Consider the following 21,564-nt stretch of genomic DNA (forward strand, 5'->3'; position numbering starts at 1 on the left):
CAAGCGTAGCTTACTCATATTTTAGCAGCATTCAGCACCCAAAACAGATAAAACAGAAGAAAATGAACTAGGTGACGCACACTCAACAAAGTTTCAAAATACTGTAAAAAGTATAGGGAAAGAACATCGTGATCTATACATAACAATGTGTTCAATATGTGAGGGTTCGGTTGAGCCGGACCCATAAACAGTTTATTCGTACAGAACCGGGAGAGTGTAGATGGAGTGGTGAGGTGGCGTGAGCGGTGGCGGTTGAGTGGAGATGCAGGTACGGGATTCCTGGGCACAGGGAACAGGGGTTAGTAGAAAATCACCAGGAACAAAACAAAGTGCGTCTCTTACTAAGAGACTCTTAGTGAAGCCGAGAGTCGAGGTACCACTGTAGATGGTGCAATAATCTGGCAACTGGAGAGAGGGAAGCCAGGGTGTTTTAACAGGGAGGACTTGATGAAGTGATTGGAGACAGGCCGAGCCGTGACTCAATAGTTCTACTTTGAAAGGAGAAAGCTGTGTGGTCACAAGAAAGCTTTCCAAAAAGGCTTATCGGTTGGTGGCAATCAAAAAATTGCTTCAAAAGTAGATCTAAGAAAAAATATGTGAAATTTCAGCAGCAAACAATTCGTGGAAATAAGCGACCTACTCAGAAGTGCAGAAGTGGCTCTATGCTGAGCTTTTGACAACTGGATGGAAACCATTAACCTCTGGTCCACCTTGAGCAGGGCCAACTCAAAACACGAGTAACACTCGGGCAAAAGTGCTGTTTGTTTGTCTCTTGGTCCTGTACGGCCCCCTGCTATCTCTGCAGGTTACATGTTTTGTCAAAAAAATTGCAGGTCAGTTGGATGGGAGACCTTTTGTGTCTCTGCAATTATGACTCCAGCTGTGACATACACACTGGGCCGTTTTACAGCCGTCTCTCCCTCTCTATTTGTATGCGCTAATAATGCATTGTTCTCGCCTTGCAGGTTTCCATGGCTACACCTGGACCGTGGTCCTGACTGCTACTGTCATTATTATTTTTACAATAAAATATATTTTTTTTATTCTTCTGACACAAGCCCCTCTCTTCATTCATTAACACACAAAACACAAGCCAGCTAAATGAAAATAGCAAGATAGATTCCTCACTTTAAAGTTCAGCACAGCTGTTCAGTTAAGAAATGCATATCTACCTTGACCTTTTGTTTTTTTGATGCTCATTTCAAAGTACATCTGAGTTTTTGTAGCTATTCCTGTACAGCATACGTACAGGTGAGGGGGGGGGGGGGGTCTATGAGGCACTGACTGTCACGGCAACTCAGCCTCATTATCCTGGAAATGGGGACATGGTGTTCGGCCCTGATAGGAGGCACGGCGATCTCATTATTGGAGGAACCTGCACCACTGGAGCGGAACAGGACAGGCTGGGATGGAGCTGTATACAGTTTTTTTCATTGGGGGGGGGGGGGCTTGGATCAGAGTGACACTGTGGGTCCAGGTCAGGCACAACAACCCCCTCTCCTATTGTGTGTGCCAGCCAAGCCACCTTTGTTGTAACCCTCATTAGCACCAGTTAGAAGAATCTGTTTGGCAGGACTACAGGAGCCCCTCTGCAGCCCCTCCCTGTTTCGTTCACAGCAGAGCCCTCGAACTGCTTCTCCTCTACATGCAGACACACAAACTAACAGTACAGGACAGCAGGCGGTGGAGGACTTGCTCGGAGAAACCAGAATGGACTCCCCAGATTATGGAGTTGCAGCCTTGAGGAGAGGAAGCTATGATGATGCTGCAGCTTCTCTACATCCTGTGAGTATTGATCAGCCAATCCAAGGGCAAAGGTGAAAAAGATATTGTTGGTGATGACCGCTGCGTGTGATTCAGTGCCTCATGAAGCTCACAATTACATCAGCATGTTGTTCATCAGTTTCTGTGTGGGAGAGAATTGAAGGCTGTATCAGGAGGTGGATTGGCAGATGCTCTGAGCTTTTGTGATACAAACCATTATCTTCAACATACACATGTAGCCTGTGAGTATTAAGACCAGTACATCAATCTTTTATCTGCTTTACACGTGGAAGAATCTGGGGGGAAAAACACATGTTACTGTAAACTTGTTTTTCCAAAGTTCAATTACCTGGTTTGTAAATGTTTCACCTACACTGTAGAGACAACTGCATGAGAAAAAAGGTCGTCAAATACCTCAAAACTGATAATATACAGCTAGTTGGAGTGTAAAGATTACTCTAAGATACATATTCTAAGTAGAGTTTGAACCATACATTAATGAAATCAATAAAAGAAAGGCTTGATACGTACATTGATACATGTATATACAAATTGTATCACTATTTAAATTCTTCTGTTTTGTTACAGCACCTCAGACACTTGGCTCAGAGACGGCGCTCGGCTCCATCTCTGGTCTTTGGGAAGGCGTTAGGGATGCCATGGACTCCTATCAGGTGTGAGCATTATTGCTTTGAACATGTGCTGAACATATGTGGTAATTATTCATGCACTCCTAACAAAGAGTGGCAAGCACAATCACAATCTTCAAAAGTAGTGATTGTGTAACTGGATTGGTTTATTGATTGACTTCAAATTAAACCAATGAGGATCCCATTGAGAGTCAGGATCTGGTTTTTAGTTACAGCAGCAAAAAGAACAAAAAAACATGAGATTTTAGCTTTAATAACATCAGAAAGGTCAAAGGTCAAACCTGCACCATAAGGACATGGACAAGGAAGATCGTGCAATAACCAAATGAACAATTTCCCACCAAAGCTGTACATTGTTTAAACTTTTATCTGCAGTTGTTTCGGTACTTGCAATCAACGTTTACTTCTAATCTGCACACAGCAGGTATTGACACTCATAGTAAATATGACATTATTATGAAGCAGGTGTTCACAGCAGGTCTCGTCTGTTACAACAAGACTATTCCTTCACAATGTATTAAGAAACGTTTCTAACTTTAGTGGTCGAGTGATCTCCACATGTTTACTTGTCTTTGCTATTTTCTATTAACTTGTGAAACACTGGGTAGTTTTATCGCTGCAGGCCAATACTCAACATATTAATCTAAGAAGGAAAGATATCACTCTTTGCCCCAAGACCTCACAAAGATATGTTCCCTTTGTAAAGGGGCTGTTAGTTTTCTCTAAAGGGTCTCAAACATCAATGCTTGGAAACCACTGCTTTAGAGGGGGTTTACCTTTGGGAAATGTCCTTTATTTGACACTGACGAATTGAGCATTTGGGAATATTTCGTTAAATAATTTAGAAAAGGAGAAAGGAGTTTGCACACACAAATCCAATTAAATGATCAGTTGCAAAGTTTGATGTTTTGCCTTTTTTCAGACGACATGACTCTAGCCCTGATTTCCCACTCGCTGACAGTGTTTGGAGCTTCCTGACAAAAGTCCCAGATCTGAAGCAAATCCACATTGACTCGGAGCTCGCACATCCGTGATCGAGCGCTACTGCTCTTGTCGTGTTTGACCCCATGGGCAGGTCAGTCATGTCGTGTGAAAATCACACGCCTGAGAGACTCCCGATTACAAGACAAAAGGTTCTGTACCGTGAACAGTACAGCTATCTGATGACTGTTTCCTTCACTGCTACCTCCGGCCTATAGATGGCAGCACATAGGAATATGATCTCAAATCGAGCACATGACATACCGTACAAAGAAACTTATGTTCCCCTCTGATCCATGTGCCCACCACGTGTGGAACAGAAACAGTCATGATGTCACCTTGATTTCACCCTGTAGGCCACACAGCCCACTCGGTTTGGGCCACAAACACAGATGTCCCTCTGGGGGATTTACAGAGCGGGCTTTTGAAACAGTAACCCGCAGAAACTCCTTCCCCTTCACTCACAACCAGGCTGAGGACCAGACCTGCCTGAAACTAATCTATCTATTTCAAATAATTATTTCGAGAAAACCTAATCAAAAGATTGTGAAAAAAAAGAAAAGCTGTAAAAATAACAATAATGTGTCACTGAAATATACTGTATATATGTTTTGAAAACATTTCTTTTCATCATCTTGTGTTTAGTGTTGATATGTTTGGTACCCGATGGGAAGTCCCAACCTTATTGTGATATTGTGAGGATTCTACTGAGGTAGGAGGTGAATTACAAACGTTGTACACACTTCTGGGGAGTGGAGAGGGTGTTTGAGTTTTATCTTCACACATTTTTCAAACAAAGAGTAACTTGAGGGCAAAACTTATGCCAGAAAGTAAGTATGTACTGAGGTGTCCACTGAAACTGTGCCTTGTTTGGGTTAGTTTGAATTTGGAGGGTCAGCTTTTCTTTTTATTAATTTTAATGTTGTCTTGAACACTGACCTTCCATCTGTTTCTATTACGATAAAAGAAATGTTCACCCACTGAGGTTTATTTTGAACAATGAGATTTTCTGTGGGGCAAAAGAAAAGATGCCTCTAAGACAATGTTTGTGTATTGCTTATTGTCTTATGAAGGGATGGGTTTATGTTCCAAATTAACAATTCTGTTTTCTCAAGGTTGGAGTTCACAAAAGTCTAAAAACGTATTGAGTTCTGTAGTTATTGACAACACTGAGGTTGTCCTGTTGGAATATGGTACTTTTGCAACCTGGGAATTGTATTTCAATAGCTGATTCCATCGTTAACACATAATATATTATAATTTGAGTAATTGTTCCTATTGTTGAGAGAGGTTTGAAATTTAGATCTCCATCTTTAATGTTATAACAGCAGAGAAGTCCAAATAATATATTTTTTTATGAATAGTCCTTGTTATTTTATTGTCAGGTAGTATGGAGGGTGGAGGAGACTCTGACTCACGACCTCTGCTTTTCTAAAATCCAGGATCCAAGCTGATTTCATATTTTTAAGGTCTGATGGGCTGATGTCATTGAAAGAGCACTTGCTTCAAGGCTCTTGTTAACATGCTTTCTTGAGGTTTGATCTTTTGGCTTTGTAACATAGATTTGTTTGTGTCTTGTTTAGTCAGGTTCTGTGTGGTACAAAGGCACTCTGTAAATGTCATCCATTTATTGTGTTATCACCTCCTCTTCTGTGTCTGAAGTTTAACTCTAACCTTTTGTATTTTGTTATCACAATGTTCACACAAAGACCCCCGGAGCATCCAGTCAATCATAGCAAAGAAGAGAAATGTCAGACGCATCCCACTCAACACACAGACACATTTCCTGGAGGCAGGCGACTTTGTGGGCGATGGTATCACTGTAGTGGGACTACCACTGACGTCATCATAATACAATATACGTTAGGGAAAGCTGTGCATTTAGTTAAATATTTGATTTGTTTCATTTTATTATCAGAATATTTTCTGAAATGTGCCGTGGGTTCCAAGATATGCACTGTTTCACATAAACACAAAACACAACCAAACACACATACTACACACATATAATACATCAGACACTACAAATAAGTTGCAGTACAATCAATTTAATTGTTTTCCCACCAAGGGGCCAATTGACTTCTTGTATTACATTTAATTTAAAAGTCTATATGGGAAAATATATATATATTGTGTTATTAATTTGTGCACATATAGACAATACTTAAATCAAATCATGACTGGTGTTTTTCAAGTAGTTTGTGGGTTATGAAGGAGAATGTCAAAATAGTTTCCCCTACAATATTATAAGATTATTCACATCAAGGATGTAGTGCAGATAACTGAATGTCTTATTGTACATTTTAGACATTAAAGCCTTGCAATTAGAATATGAATGTTGGTTACATTCAAGTAATATGTTGTCAGTTAGTTTGTTTTCTTGCAGAGAGTTAGAGGAGAAGATAGATGACACATAACTGTCCGTTGAATCTGAGCATACAGCCAGCGAAGCAGCTAGCAAAACACTTGCACTTTTTAACCCTTGTTGTATTTATCTTTTACACTTTTTATACCTTTGGACAGAACAAGGTGAGCCATTAAGCTAAGCTAACGGTAGCATCTCCTGGCTGTCTTCACATTTATCGGACAGATGTGAAAGTGGTCTGTTAAAGTATTTATTCCAAAATGTTGAATTATTATTTAAATTTTAACCAATGTTGAATTACATAGCAGCGTAATGGTTATTAGTGCCTTTTATAACTACTTAAATTAGATTTTGTTGTTTTCTGTTAACCACCAGTTGGAGCTTGTAGTGGTTTTATTTGCTGGTATTTTATGTGTCATCTTCAGTGGGCCAGAAGGGTAACAGGGAAAGTACCTGTGCTGCAACAATTTGAATTTCTGCCCTGAACCCAGAGTCAGTGGGAGAAGTGATGGCCAACATCATTATCATAATCCTTTAGAAGAAACAACTCTTACTGCTTGTGTTTGTTCACCTAGACTTAATTGTTTGTGGATTTGGAGCACATTATTATTACAGTTTCTTCTATATTAGATATCAAATACTTTAGTCAGGCTGTAAACAGTATGGTGTAAAATATCATGTGAGATGAGAGGTATATATATGATCCAAAGTCCCTCCTTGTTTCCGCTCCAGCAAATCAGTGGGTTAATACAAGTGCCTTAGTCTAAGAAGTCTATAATGAAATAATATTAGGTTATTGACATCATACTGATCTGTTAAGGTGAAAATCCTTTACACACAGATCTGACATTTTTCATCAAATTAAAGCCTAATTCCATGCTCGCTGTGATATTTGGTGAAGGATTACAGTGTTGGAGACTAGAGAGACTAGAGTCAGCGATATATATTTTTCCTTTAGGTCACTCTTCAGCCACCAAAGAACAACCTAACTTTGTTGTTTTTCTTTGCTGATTGTTGGGTGGTAAAGTAAAGTGTATAGTAGTCCTATAGTAGTTTAAAGGTTGGTTAATAATTAAATACCTCTTCTGTCAACCAAGCACAGATTATTGTATAGTTGGTGGTTTCCCATCAAATGCAGACTTCTGGGATGTTTTGTGTCATTGTTTTTCCATTAAAATCCACCAAAACATTTTTAGAATGAAAAATGAAATAAAAACACAGTTTGAGATTGGTGACAATAAATGTTTCAGATAATCCAATGGCATCTGCCACAATAGGTTGGAGAACGTTGCAAACAATTTAAAAGTAATCCAGAAACAAAATGACCACATTTAGACTTGGGTTGTCCCTTTCATCTACCTCTTGTGTGTCCTTTTCCCTCAGAGAGGAGGCTTCCTGTTGGGTCTCAGTGGAGCAGAGTCCATTTGTCCTCGGCCTCACAAGTGAGAATGGAGAGCTGCTGCTGGACGAGTGTATTCAGGTCACAGAGGGCTCGAGGACCAACGAGAGACACCTGTTCCTCTTCAGCGATGTTCTTGTCTTTGCTAAACTCAAGTAAGAAGGGTAGATATTGATGTACATCCCAGAAAGGTTTCAAAGAAAATCTATTAAGTTTCCACGGAACAAAAAGCTGATACTTGGAAACTGACTCAACAGATAGAAAATAAATAAAAATTGTTAGGAATTACAGCTGACGTGGTATTTAATCACATTGTTTTACAGTTGGAATGGGAGACTGAAAGAGGAAGTAAAAACTAAATGTGTAGTTTTGGTCTGCATACTCGGACTGTTAGGGAATCTCCCAGCGCACACAACTGTGTTTAGTCACTCTGACTTGAGATAAATAGAAGAAAGCATGGTGGTTCCCTCTTAGTGGAGTCACATGACGGGGAACAAATATGTTCTACTCAAAAAAACTAATTTCAACATATATTCAGCTTAAGTTCTGACAAACATTAAATGTAAGTAAGGTACTTCCAGTCATAAATGTTGCTTCATTAGTCTGACAAGTGACAATATCTTACATCTAATATCAAGAGTGAAGTGAGGCGAATCTGGACATTGTGAGAAGTATACATTTTGTTCACTTCTGTGCTATTATTATGACAATAATTACAAAGCAAACCTCCCTGTACTTTGTTCCTGTTGCATGAAATCAACAGGATCTGATCGTGCAGCTTTCTAGACAATTAAACTGAACAAATTCAAATAAACAAGCTTTAAATTGTTGCTCATCTTGGTCAGATTAGAGCTGTTCGTCAAAGCCGGTGGAAGCTTTGTAGCTCTTGAGTGGGAGGACAATCACACTCATCTGTGTACCACAACCTGCCTACTGTTCCAGTAGGTAAGCACAGCTTGGACTACAGTAAGATATCGTAAACAGACTGGGGAGTCTTTTAAGTCTATATATATATATATATACTGGATATAGAGTTAAAATACTCTTATATATGTATGAGCAATCATTACTGAGAGAGTATGGTAGTAAAAGGGTTAATTTTCTTGAAGGTACTTCCCTGTTTTTACACATCAAGTTCAGTTTACCAGTAATGTGGAGTACCTTTGAAAACATAATAATTATAATACTTCAAATTGATATAGCGCTTTTGTAGACACTCAAAGACGCTTAACGCCTTCTGTGCCACTTGAGGGAGCTTTCTGAAGTCTGAAATAACCTTGATTATTTACAGTTGATAAATTGAGCATCTTCAAATCATCAAATCAACTGATAACGATCTTTAAAGAATAATTCAAACTAAAAATATATCCTGTTTTCTTGCTGAGATTTAGATGCCAAGATTGAAACCATTCTCATGTCTGTCCAATAAATATGAAACAACACCTCTCCCTTGTACCTTTGTTTATTAGGCTTTAATATTATGCTGGCGGTGATCACAGCAATTCATTCAGAAAACTGTGTGCCAGGTCATATTATAAAATACAATATAACAGATCGATCTTCAATCTGCTGTGTAAATGATGCTCTCGCAGGCGACTGTTCACATAAACAATGCACAGTGGGTCAGTGGGGGCCTTCAATTCATATTTCCCCCTCGACCCCCCAGTGTTTTACTCTGTCTGTGTTTATTTCTCACATCCTTTCTACTGGAGCTAGAATGAACGCTCTGGAGGGACGAATGGTTAGGGTTAGAATAGCATGATGATCAGGGAATTGGAAGAGGAAACGTTCCCAGAATCGGACCAGCGCGCCTGCGGACCATCCATTCTAGCATCAATCATTTTATATAACCTCCGGTTGGTTGCACATCCGCTCCATCTATTGCCGCTCCAGGATCCAGTCAGCTGCAAACACGTTGAGGTCAACGGGAATATCCGAGCGGGAATGATTCCCCTCTAATCATTTACGAGGCATCTTTAGTGGAAGCTGTTTAGAAACCACTTTTGAAGCTTTTCAAAAGACCTTGTGAAGTGTTCATGTTCTAAATTCATCTCTTCATTCAATCTTATATTGATATTAATATATTAATTCATATATTAATTTCAGACTCTTTGTATCACTGCATTCCAAAATTGATTGTAGAAGTACAACAAATAATCTGTCACTGGGAAATACATGCATGGAACTGAAACCTGCATTCCAACCTTATGAAATGGAAATAGAAAGATTATTTAGATGGCTTTCGCCTTTTGTTTCTGCTTTTGTTTGAACAGGTCGATGAGCAGCTACCGCCTGAAGCACCGAGTGAGCCTCGAGGACGTCTGGCTTTGTGGGTTTGAAGATGAAGCGGAGGAAGAGGAGGGGACGACGGGGGATATTGACCTCAGAGTGACAGTCCTCCTGGCCTGGGATCTCACTGTTTGTTTGGTGTGTTTTTGGTGAGCAGACACGTTGACTCGCATACAAACAGCCTTGTGTTGAGTGATTTGGTTCACATGTGCATGCATGCCAGAATACACATGCACAAGCCTGATAATGCCAATGTTCGGTCGTGAGGATCTTCAGTTTATTGCTATTCTTCCTGTTACACCCTAATCCTCCTCTTGAATGTAATCCTTTACTCCAAAAGTGAATAAGAAATTAGATATCTCTTTAAATTATTCAGGGAAGTGCATGTATTAGTAGGGCAGGGAGGAAAGGGCCGAAACCCCACGCAATCTTAATTTTTGTAATTATTGGAGACGATTATTTTGACTAAAACATGACTAACGTGTCATATCTTTTGTTCTTCATGTGCAATGCAGACCTGCACTTCCTGTGGCTTCACATCACATAACCAGAGATAAAATCTCTTCTATAAACACAGAACAAGAGTGCAGATAAATGTGTGCATAGTCTTTATTCCGCCTATCGTTGTTGTTAAAGTGAAGTGTTGATTCACTTTGAGCTCCTCCTCCCAGTTCACAAGACTAGCAGTCCCTTCAGTATATAGTTTATTTCTCTCCTGTCTTACTATGTTTATTGTGACAGTTGTGAAAAAACATGGCAAGAATATAATGTTCCTAATTTTGATTAGAGCATGATGGCATAGCTACATTTTGTGGACGTTTTACACATTTTGCAAAACCAAACATTTAAAGGAATCATATTAGTTTAATCTATCGCAAGCCTTACTCACTAACTTTCTGGTTTTCAAAAGATGTAACATGTTAATTAATGAGCTTTAGAGATGCTGGATTATGTGACCTTCAGTCAAAGCTAGGCTATTTGCAGTTGTTGTGCTAAGCTAAGCTAACTGGCTGGCTCTTGAGAGATCAAACCATGAAACTCTTGGCAAGAAAGCTTATTTATGTGCTTCCCTAATGTTTACCTATTCCTTTAACTGTCTTCAAATCAAACTGTTTTCACATGTGCTAGAACAGCACACAAACACAGGCTTCCTTTTTCTTATTTGACAATCTTTCTTTGTCAAGTATTAAATAAATTAAATTTGAAGCTGTTCACTGAATATTCACACATATAGTAAATGGTCATGTGATTTGTGTCCTTCATGAAAACAGGGAAGTCACAAAGAGAAAGTCATCCTTGCAGCATCACAAGACAAGAGGTTGCAAAATAGGAAGTGCGGAGCTGCCCAGCAAACCAGTGTTCATGTTTTCAACATCAGATGATTTACCCACAAATACTGGCCTTTACGATAAAGATGAAGTGCAGTAGAAACACGGTGTCATACTTTTTGTCTGGTAGTCAAGTTAGACTTGCTATGTATTCCGAGATGTTGATGAATTCCCTGGTGGGATTTGAGTTTTCAATTATTTTCTGTACTTTGTGGTTTGTATGATAAAGTGTGTGAAAGTATCCTTCTCACTCACATGGAGTTAATCCTGAAAGAGAAACTATATGACACTTTCTCAATATGCACACAACCATATGATACTGCAAGCTGCCTGAATGAGGCCCCACTGAATAACAGCTTGTCAAAAGGTGATGGCCTTCAGGTGCACATGTCGGCCCTCGGATCTGTTCCGCCATCATGTTTCCACCCGTGGACGCCGAGCCAAATCTAGGAGGAAGTGGAAGGTGTCTGGTTGGGGGCTGCCGTGACGCTGCTTCCTGTTCCCATGACTGTGTTACTGTTTCCACCAGTCGCTGCGGGTGCACACTTTGCCTCATTCCTCCCACTGTATCTGCTGGTTTGATTCTCTCTGTGGATGAGTAACTCATACCATGCTGTTATTTTGCCCACAGCTCGCCTGAGGTGAAAGAACGATGGTTAGATATTCTTCACAGGTAAGAAAAAACATTATTCACGGCTTATTCATTTAATAATCAATATGCATTCAACTCAATAGCCTTTTAATTCTAATAATTAATAACAGTTGGAAGGTACTCACGCTACAATGTACAGCCATGTTGATCAATGTTGACAACATAATATTGCTACATGCATCAAATGATCAGCTAAATCAATACAGATGAGTATGTTTCAATTGAATTTAGAAAAATGCTTTAACAAAAAATATTTTCAGTTAATGTGGTGTCGACTCCAGCAGGATAAATAATGAAGAGCAGTGTTCACTTCGTCCCTAATACTAAAAAAAAAAAAAATAAAGAACGACTTAGCATTATAATGATCCACCATACGATTTGAGACACAAACACATCAAATAAGAGAGATTTTGTGTGTTTAGGTTAAGTTAAAAAAAAAATATGGACTAAAAAATGTGAATACTAAAAGAGTTTGTTGCAAATTGTAAATGTATGAGTATCTTTTTACAGAAAAATTAAAGACGCAAAAGCGAGAGCTGGTTGTGCTTCTTCCCCTCCAGACGTCCTCATGAAGGTTTTGAGTAGCAGCATCACGGTGAGTCTCTCACTGCTCGCTCTGCCATGTCCATTAGGAACCAAAATGTTTTTAAAAAAGAGCTTTTTAGTAAATAATCTCTCTCTGTCTCTCTTTTCCTTTAGACTAAAACTCTAACAGGAGGTGGAATGGAACAATTAATTGAGTTTCCACTTGATGTAAGTAAAAAAAGCATTTTACTGGCTTCTTGAGATTAAAGGCATCCCTGAAAAACCTGTTTGTGAAAGAGGCAAAGAAATACATCTGAATCATAATTCCAAAGGGATGTAAAAAGGTTTAATGTGATTGGTTGCTGGCTTCTATAAGTGTCTTTTGTCATATGATTTCTTCACTCTCACTCATGTGTTAGTCGGCATGAATAGCGAGGGTGTGTGGTGCTGGGCGACAGACAACACCCTCCTCCCTTCTGTCCTATTTGCATGATGTTCCTCTTGCATACTCATCACCACATCCTTTTTTTAAATGTTTTTGTTACCAGGGCGATGCAAAGATATGCGCTGTGTCAAAGCAGTTGAATAACCAGGAGGACAAGCATCCCATTGGTGAGTTTGAAAGTGACAGTTTTGATGGAGGGAGGGGTTCATAAATAGTGATATGTGTGTAGAGATGAGACCACAGAGGACGACCGCAAAGACAGAAAAGGGAAATCTAAGCGAAGAAAACTGTTGATTGTACACAGCGCATACAATCTTGCATATCGTTTTTTTTTTTACTGTGTTGCACTACTTTTGAATTGTTGTGAAGACGTAAATAAATGACTCAATCTGTACGTTTAATATAACATGTTGAATAAAACATTTCTGCTTCCACCAGAAACCAAGTGGAACCTGGTGAAGAGGCTCAGGAAGGGCTCTAGCTTCATCAACAAAGCACACCGATCAGATACTGATACCAAGACTCAGCTGTTTGGACAGCCCCTCTGTAAAATATGCCCAGATGAACGTTCACTTCCCAAACCAGTCACAGTAAGTTGATTCTCGACTTTAAATGTCAGATCTCATCACTTCCTCTCTCCAGTCAAGTTGGTCTTCAAGACGAAGAGCTGAACTGATCCAGAACACATTTGTTTCTTGGTTGTTAGAAATTATGTCAGCACTTTGGAGAGATGTCCATGTTGTTTTAAGGAATATAACTACTCAAGGCTGAATATAAGTTATATCATAACTAATAATCAATCATCTTAGCTGAACTTTGACAGCTCTTTGACAGCAGGAAACTGCTCATTGATTAGTCTCAGCCCATAATTGCACTCAACACATACAGCTTGTTTCTGTCTTCACTATGATATGGTCATCTCACGTCTCTCCTCCCCTCCGTCCCCGTCCTTTCACCAGGAGGCGCTGGTGTTGCTGAGGAAGAGAGGGCCATCCACAGAGGGAGTGTTTAGGAAACCATGCAATAACAAGAACATGCGGGACATCCGAGAGCAGCTGAACAACGGCCTGGAGGTGGACATGGAGGTCCAGCCGGTCGTTCTGCTCGTCGGCTTGCTGAAAGTAAATTACCAGACTGTTACCATTTTACATTATACAATTAATACTCCTATAAATATTACTTTTATACAACATACTTGTATATATATAACCACTACTGCTACAGTACTTGCTACACCATAAGCGTTAATTAAACTACATTTCACCTGATCCTATGTTGTTATAAGTGACAACCTCAACCACAGCTACTGCTACTGCTACAACTACTATACTGCTCCCAAAAGTATTTATTATGCATTTATGTGTAAGCATTACTTTAGTATTGCAGCTGCGAAAGTAGAAAGTAGCACAACATGGAAATACTTGAGTAAAGTACCCTTACATACTCTCCACCAATGTACCACGTGTTTTATGATATTTAATCTGCTACAGTATAATACACATTATAGTAACTCAGTATGTACAATGTGAGGCCCCCTATTTGCTGACTTTATGTTATTTTTGTTCTGCCCATCATCATCCGATCCTGAAGACAAGCACCAGTTGAGTTTGAATGGCACACCTGTGTCTCATCATCGACTCCCTCTTTTGTGTGTTGCAGAGTTTTCTGAAGGAACTTCCCGGCAGCCTGCTGGTGTCTGAACTTTATGACAAGTGGATGGCGGCTCTGGACAATGAAGACACCCAGCAGAGATCTCTGGAAATCAAGAAGTAAGCAATCAATACCTGCTAATGAGTCCAGAGAGTGCCCTTTACCAGCAACTGTGACCCCCAGCGTGTATTTGTTTATTATAATTGATAAATTATTTATGTATTAATTTTACATATGAAATTAAATTTATTGGACTTCTCATGACTGCGTTTGTGGTTAAGAGTACAGAGATGGGTATTTTGAGTGGAGTTTAGCAGAACATTTCCAATATGCTCCATCTGTAGGCTGAACACAAACCACTTCTCCTTTTTAGTCTGTCTTCAGTTTAAAAGATGGAAGAAACATTAAATTGAAAAAAATGAGCGCCAAACTAATGTCTTCTTCCTGTTCTCTTTTCCTTCTTCCTTCCTACTTTTGCTCCCCGCCCATAGGGTGGTGGACGACCTCCCGGGATCCAACAAACTCCTCCTGCAGCATCTCGTCTGCGTCCTCTATCACATCCTCCAAAACGCTGACGTCAATAAGATGGATGCCTACAACTTGGCTGTGTGTATCGCCCCCACACTGCTGCAGCTGGACTGCACCCCGCTGGATGAGCAGAAGGAAAAGATGAAGAAGGTAGAGAGATTTGTTATGAATTTCTTTTCTCGGTTTTGGTGCTTTGAAGCGTTTCTCAATGCAGAAAACCTCACACGGTTTCATAAACTTTTTTTAGCTGTTTGTTTACGTACATTTTAATAAAACAACCACTACCTTGGTCGATTGAAGCACTGCACTGTGTCCTGACTGTATCTGTTCTGAACTGCAGCTTTCATTTTCATATTGTTGTTAATTCTTACCTCTTTTTCTGATTTATTTCAGATCACAGAGCTAACTCAGTTCCTGATTGAGCATTGTGAGATACTTGGAGATAACATCCTACATTTGCTGGATATTGATGAAGGTACATTTGCACATTACTTAAGTCTCTGTTATTATTGTATGATTGGTGTGGGGAACTTGAGGTTGGACTTTCTGAAAAGGGTTCCCATTGGGATCTTCCCTTGACCTAATTTATCAACTGAACCATGATCTTAAAGCTTAATAGGTTTAGTGAACAATCATTTTTCAATGGCACATTAAGAGAGGAATTAACAAAATAATAGTAAACACAACAAATGGTGCATTCTATTTTGCTTCCTCCATTGGTAGCACAGGTTGGCTCATGCTGCATATGTATTATATTACAGGTTAAACTATGTAATGCATATAACTCTACCATAGTTCATTCATAACAAGGAATAAAGTGATTATTGTCTACATAATTTTAAAAAAACGCACTTTAAAAAAAATCCCGGTTTATCAAAGCTTAGATATTGCTCAACAAAAAAACAACACCTTTTATAGAGATATTATTATTTCCATTTATGATTTGTGACAACCACATGGACATGTTTTTCTATCATCAATTCTGAAGTATCTATTCAATCTTTATTTATGAATCCTGCAACAAATTGATTAAATAAAGTACAATGGTCCATGGGAAGGCCATAGCTCTCTTTCAGAACAAATTCCATTTATCAAATGATTAAATGAATACATGAATATATAAAGATATAATGATATAATCCTCTTTTCTGACCCCACCTTCCCCCTCATAATGTCTGCACTGTTCCTAACTCAGGTTACATTTAATTGGTACCATCACAAACTGAGTAAATGAGAATAACTATGGTTAACATTTTGAGATCTTATTAATGTCTTTGTTTCCCACTCTGCAGACTCACTGTCCTCCCAGCATCATGACTCTGCGTATGACAGCACCGACCCAGATGGAGACGCAGAGGCAGGAGAGAGCACCACCTCCACACATGGAGAGAGTGGATCATCTTCCTCTCTCAGTTCCAGTTTCACCGCCTCCTCTTGGCCAGCTGAGGCCATCTTCAACACAAAGCCAGCATTTAACCGCCGCTGCTCCGAGCCCATTGTCCTCCTCTCAGCTGACCTCGAGAGCCTGTGCAGTCACTCCAGGAGCCACGACGACTGCTCAGTGGAGAGGAGGGACTTTGAGGAGCAGCCTCTGAAGAAGCCAATCTCAGACGACTCCTTCTTGCTCAGAGAACGAGGTGGAGTGAGACAAGTGTTGTCTTTTCCAAAACTGAAAAGCAACTCTAACATGGATCCTCTGCCCAACATGGCAGGTAACTGCTCGTGCTCTTCCCTTGAGAGTGCTGCCTCTAATCAATCTGAAGGCTCTGTTTTCACCAGTTCCCCTCTGGGGTCGCCATCCTGCCCCAGGAAAACAAACACCTCCAACCAGCCCTCAATGGAGGCAAAGGCTCAGCAGGACATTGCCAAACCGAATCCAGAGGAGAGGAGGCGTTCACAGTCCGTGAGAGTTGTCAGTAGAGTCCTAATGAGGACTAGGAGCTTAGGGGCCTTCAGCAGAAGCAGCGTGAAGAAAGACTCTCAGAAGGAAAATGCCTTCCCTTGTGAAACTCTCCAGGAGGACTCTCAGAGTGAAGCAGATCCACCAGCTGAGTTCCTGCGTAAACCACGCCCTCATTCGGCCATTGAAGTGTTCAAACAGGTGGACAGCAAGCTGCCCTGCAGGCCTCCCTCATACAAGCAGGCAGTGCAGAACACGGGTCCTCCTCCGCAGTACGGATCGATGACTGTACACGATGCCATACAGCTGGAGAGAAGGTCCCGTCCATCGTCTGTAAATTATGACCTCCCACCTACCTGTTCAGTCAATCAGTACAGAGAGTGCTTTGCTCAAGCAGCACAGGACAAAACCAACGATGTTGATCAGCGGCAGCCTTTCCGCCAGAGAGCTATGTCCGAGTCTGTGTCTGCAGGTCATCGTGAGGTCGCGTCACGGAGATGTAGCCAGCCTGTGTTCGAGGATTATTCTTACGCCAAGGAGTCTTATGTTTGATTGACTTGGGAACTTTTTTACAGTACAGATTTTAAGTATACAAACGTTTTTTTAGTTAAATATCGTGGGCAAAGCCTAAGAACCAGTTTTTAAACTGCGAGTTAGAAACTTGACAAGCTTCTTTTATTTTCATTAATACAGAGACATTCATATGTTTTCTTTTAATTGCAAGGCTTCATAACAGCAGCTTTTTCTTCCATTACTTCTTTCCTTTTGAAGCTGTGCCCACTGAGCAGCTTTGGTTGTATACTTACTTGAAGTCCAATCTATTCATTTTTCACTGTTTCACTTTGAATGAATGTCAGCTATGTGCCGCCTCTACGGCAGCACTTTCTCAGTAGTACTATTTAGAGTACAACATTTAAAAGATACGTAGTTATCATGATAGATATCTATCGCAATGAAGCTATGAAAACACAGTTCACTGTGGATCGAATATGCTATGAGTTTTGATTTTTTGTTTGAAGTTGTATGTGATGTGTTTTTTTGTTGCTTTTTGTAAATCCTTTTCACCTTACATAGTCTTTTTCTTTCACTACATTAAAGCACATTTCTTGTGATAGACTATGCTTTGTAAATAAAATTAGATGTATATAGATGTGTAATATTTGTCCATGGGTCTTCCAGAGTCATGCCATTGAAATTGTTGTTTGGTCAAATGGAAGAAAAATAACACAATAAAAGAAAAGAAAAGTTAAAAAAAAGTCTTCTTTTACTGTTTCTACAAGACCTTTTAGAAAGCTTGTGTTATGAATGGATGCTGAAGTCCTGAAAAGCTCTCCAGTTAAATTATTAGCGGCGGAAATAATGAGAAAATGGAGGGTGACTCGTTTGGCTCAACTTCTCTTTACTAGATATGTTGCATAACAGAAGCCACCAGGTCTCATTGAGAGAACAGCATGTTCTGACACATATGCTGAAACCGGAGGAAACCAGACATAGTCACATGGGTGGATTTGGTTTTTCTCTGAATTGCTGTTAATGTCAATGAGCTGATGCCACGTCTCTTCCTTCCTTCCTATGGTGTTTTAACAGATCGTTTCCTTCCTCAACAAGTCAATTTAGTTCATCCAAAAGTTGCAATGACATTGCAACTGGACCTTTTGTAACATTTTTGGGACATATAGGATAAAGAAGATAATCTCTGAAAATGCTCATTTCACATAATCAGTAACACAGTTCAAAGCAACATTGCCAATACAATCCACTACAATTGTGAAGCATATAATGTTTATATAACCTGAATCAAAGATGCCTTTGTTAAATCTCTTAATTATTTTTATGAGCAGGTGCAACAGAAAACGTGAAGATCTTTTACGGATAACATAATATGGTACAACACTGCCACACGCATACAAAACAACCAGAGAGCTTCATTTGAATGTTATGTTCTTTTTGTACAGCCTAATATCTCAAATGTGCTTCAGAGGGCTTTACAATCTTACAGCACATAACAACGTCTTTCCTTTGACCCTCGCATCGGAGAGGCTAAGACGCTCTTAGAATGACCGAAATTAGCACCTATCTGACACACAAGTCAGGTCTGCACTACTGCACTATTGTATTGCTTACATGCAGCACCCTCTGCATCGCATGTTGCATCACTGACTCTAAATTGTAAATGGAATCCTCAGATCTCACACTCATTACAGGAAGCAAAAGAAAGTCACATTGGTGCGTTTTGACCCCACTCCGGGGACAAAGATGGCTCGATATAAGCTGCATGTTGATCTGATTCCTTGCAAAGAAAACATCTACCAAGCCATTAAAAAGGTAAAAGTGAGACATGCCAGACATGTTGGTTGTTACGTTGCAGGTAATATAACCACACTTCGACTTGAACACTGACAAAAACAGCTTGATTTGATTTTCGATTACTTCTGAGACTCAAAACATCATGCCAGAGCTTTTGAGTCATGATGAACATTTAGTCCAATTTTCAGAGATAAGGGTTGGAGCCGGTAGCAGCACATGCACGGCATTGCTTTAAGATATACGCAGTGTGTGCTTATCAGCAAACATCCAATCATCAACTAATGAATAGTTTATCTTCAGCTGGCTTTCAATGAAGATATTGTACAGATATCATCAGTGTAAATTACGACTGCCTGACTGCTGATTGAATATGAAAGCACAACCTTAGCTACATTATAATCACTTCAATTACTAATAAAAGGATGATGAAATTGTCTATTGTGTTTTCTATATAGTAGTGGTTCTATACAAGTGTGTAATCTCTGATGTATTGTTTATGTATTAACCCTATTTAAAATCCTAATTTTAGTAATAGAGATTACAGAAAAGGTTGTATTTGCATCTGCATTGCACAATAGTTATTTAGGTCTAGTACATTGAATTGCATCAAATCTTTCACCTTCAACCTAACTTTGTACATTTATAAAATAATTACTTTGTATATGCTCTATACCTATTTTTACCTACAGTAATTTACCTCACTCTAAATTGCTTCAATTGCCACTTTGCCTCTTACTTACGATACGCGTTTCACTAATAGTCTTTTTCACCTTGGATGCTGAGGTACTTTATTTACCACCTAGTATCCTGACTGCTAGAGTTACCCCTTGCTGTTCCAAAGGCAGAGCAAGCGAGATAACTCAATGAGGATGGCTTTACACTATGACGTTGGTGCTTGTTCCTCGTCTACATTGTGTTTGATTACGAATGCCAGAAATATTTTTATATATTATATAAGTGTGGAAAAAATGAAAAGAAAAAGATTCTGTTGTAAGTCCATTTCTGCACTGAAAAGAGATCAATGTGTACCCTGCTGGTTGCGTAATCTTGTGGCTTACACTCAACACTAATGAGAGGAGGCTATAACAGTGGCAGGCTGAACAGTTTACCCTTTAATATTGCATAATGATTTGTGACAGCTGAAACATAAACAATAAACCATGCCGCGAGAAGAGCAAATCCCAGTCCTTCACGACACAGAAACCTACGCACTCGGTTGAACATACATTCATAATTCCTTTTGAAAAAAGATCAAAAACACATGATGTGGCTCCAACATGGTTTTCGCCTATATTTAGCTGTTTGTGTTGTGAATACAATAACATTTTCATAGAAATATTACATAATGATGCTTCACTTGGCACAATCATCATAGTAGCACTAGTAGTAGTAGTGTAGTCGTAATAGTGGTAGTGGTGTGGGCAATAATAATAGTATTAGCAATAGCAATAATGGTAGTAGTGGTGGTGGTACAAGAGTGCCAGTTCAGTCGTCACTTTGACCAAAGAGCTTTAACCTTTGTACTCACAAAAACAGTGGTGCCATATTTTTCTTTGAAGCTTTTAGACTTTCGTAGAGATGCAAATGCTTCCTGTGGTTAACATCATCTCGAGTTGAGTTTCTGCTTTCCTTTTCCAAATGCCTCATGCCGCCCACATTTCAGGGTTGCCTCTGAGCAAAACAAATGTTTTCAAGCGCGCTGTTTTGTTTTGCTTGAAAGTATAGAGAACATGTAGAGGTCGCAGGAGATTTCAAGCCTGCCCTGCAACTCACAATACTATTTTATCTTGTTACTTCTAACTATGTAATCACCCCTTAAAAAATCAGGAGAAAATGTACAAATTAAATACCAGTTCAAAAACTTTTAAACTCATGTATGAGTGACTTACAAAATGTACTTTGTTTTTCAGCTTTTGACTTGTCTGTACAGGAAATGGTCCTTGCATCAACATGTTATACTATGTGTTGAAACAGAACAAGAAAAGCCAAATCAAGCTTTATAATTATTACAATACTTCATATTGACAGTTCATTCTTGACATGGCATAAAAAAAGCCTCACCACAAAGTCCAATTAGCTCCATCCATCCATCCATCCATTTTCAATACCGCTTATCCTCATTAGGGTCGCGGGGGCACTGGAGCCTATCCCAGCTGACATAGGGCGAAGGCAGGGGACACCCTGGACAGGCCGCCAGTCCATCGAGGGCACATGTAGGGACATACAACCATTCACTCTCACATTCACACCTATGGGCAATTTAGAGATCAATTAACCTGCATCATGTCTTTGGACTGTGGGAGGAAGCCGGAGAGCGGCCCTCTTGCTGTGAGGCGACAGTGCTAGCCACTACACCACCGTGCAGCCCAGCCAATTAGCTCGTGATTATATAATGTCTTACACCAACATGAATGAGAAGTTCTCAATATATAAATAAATCTACACAGCCACAACAGGGTAAACTCCATCTGCAGAACAGAACAGCTTCTATGGCCCTTTTAGTTTGATTTAAAATAGATACTTTTATTATTATCATTAGTAGTAGTTGGATGAGTAATAGTAGCAGAAGTAGTTTAGGTAATTATAGAACGAGCAGTTGTAGAAACAGTAGTTGTAATAGGAACAGTTTTGGTAGTGTTAGTGGTAGAAGTAGTAATAATACAAATACTAGAAATACTACTAGTAGGAGCAGTTGTCGTATTAGCTCTTTATACCGTCTGTTTTTAAAGGAAGTGACGTACCGGCAGCTCCGTTAACGTTACACTTCCTGGAGACGGTTGC

General features: G+C 39.6%; 1 protein-coding gene across 1 annotated transcript; it reads left to right on the top strand.

The window, feature by feature from the left end:
- Window positions 1–1,674: 1,674 nt before the first annotated feature.
- tagapb (T cell activation RhoGTPase activating protein b) lies at window positions 1,675–17,590 on the top strand. The gene is made up of 14 exons (XM_034527531.1): window positions 1,675–1,785; window positions 2,353–2,438; window positions 7,144–7,314; window positions 9,433–9,597; window positions 11,408–11,449; window positions 11,939–12,023; window positions 12,128–12,181; window positions 12,502–12,565; window positions 12,837–12,988; window positions 13,358–13,519; window positions 14,058–14,167; window positions 14,540–14,726; window positions 14,970–15,051; window positions 15,869–17,590. Exons 1-14 carry the CDS (start codon window positions 1,711–1,713, stop codon window positions 17,026–17,028), a joined length of 2,595 nt encoding a protein of 864 aa, XP_034383422.1. The 5' UTR covers window positions 1,675–1,710; the 3' UTR covers window positions 17,029–17,590.
- The last annotated feature ends 3,974 nt before the right edge of the window (window positions 17,591–21,564 follow it).

This window comes from Cyclopterus lumpus, chromosome 24 (assembly GCF_009769545.1).
Source record: "Cyclopterus lumpus isolate fCycLum1 chromosome 24, fCycLum1.pri, whole genome shotgun sequence".
Classification (NCBI taxonomy): Eukaryota; Metazoa; Chordata; class Actinopteri; order Perciformes; family Cyclopteridae; genus Cyclopterus; species Cyclopterus lumpus.

What these genes read in the sequence shown, in the direction of transcription:
- tagapb (XM_034527531.1), top strand. Translation starts at nt 1,711, where the DNA reads ATGGACTCCCCAGATTATGGAGTTGCAGCCTTGAGGAGAGGAAGCTAT. An exon ending in ATGCCATGGACTCCTATCAG is followed by an intron (nt 2,439 to 7,143) that starts GTGTGAGCATTA and finishes CTTTTCCCTCAG; the next exon opens with AGAGGAGGCTTCCTGTTGGG. An exon ending in CTTGTCTTTGCTAAACTCAA is followed by an intron (nt 7,315 to 9,432) that starts GTAAGAAGGGTA and finishes TTGTTTGAACAG; the next exon opens with GTCGATGAGCAGCTACCGCC.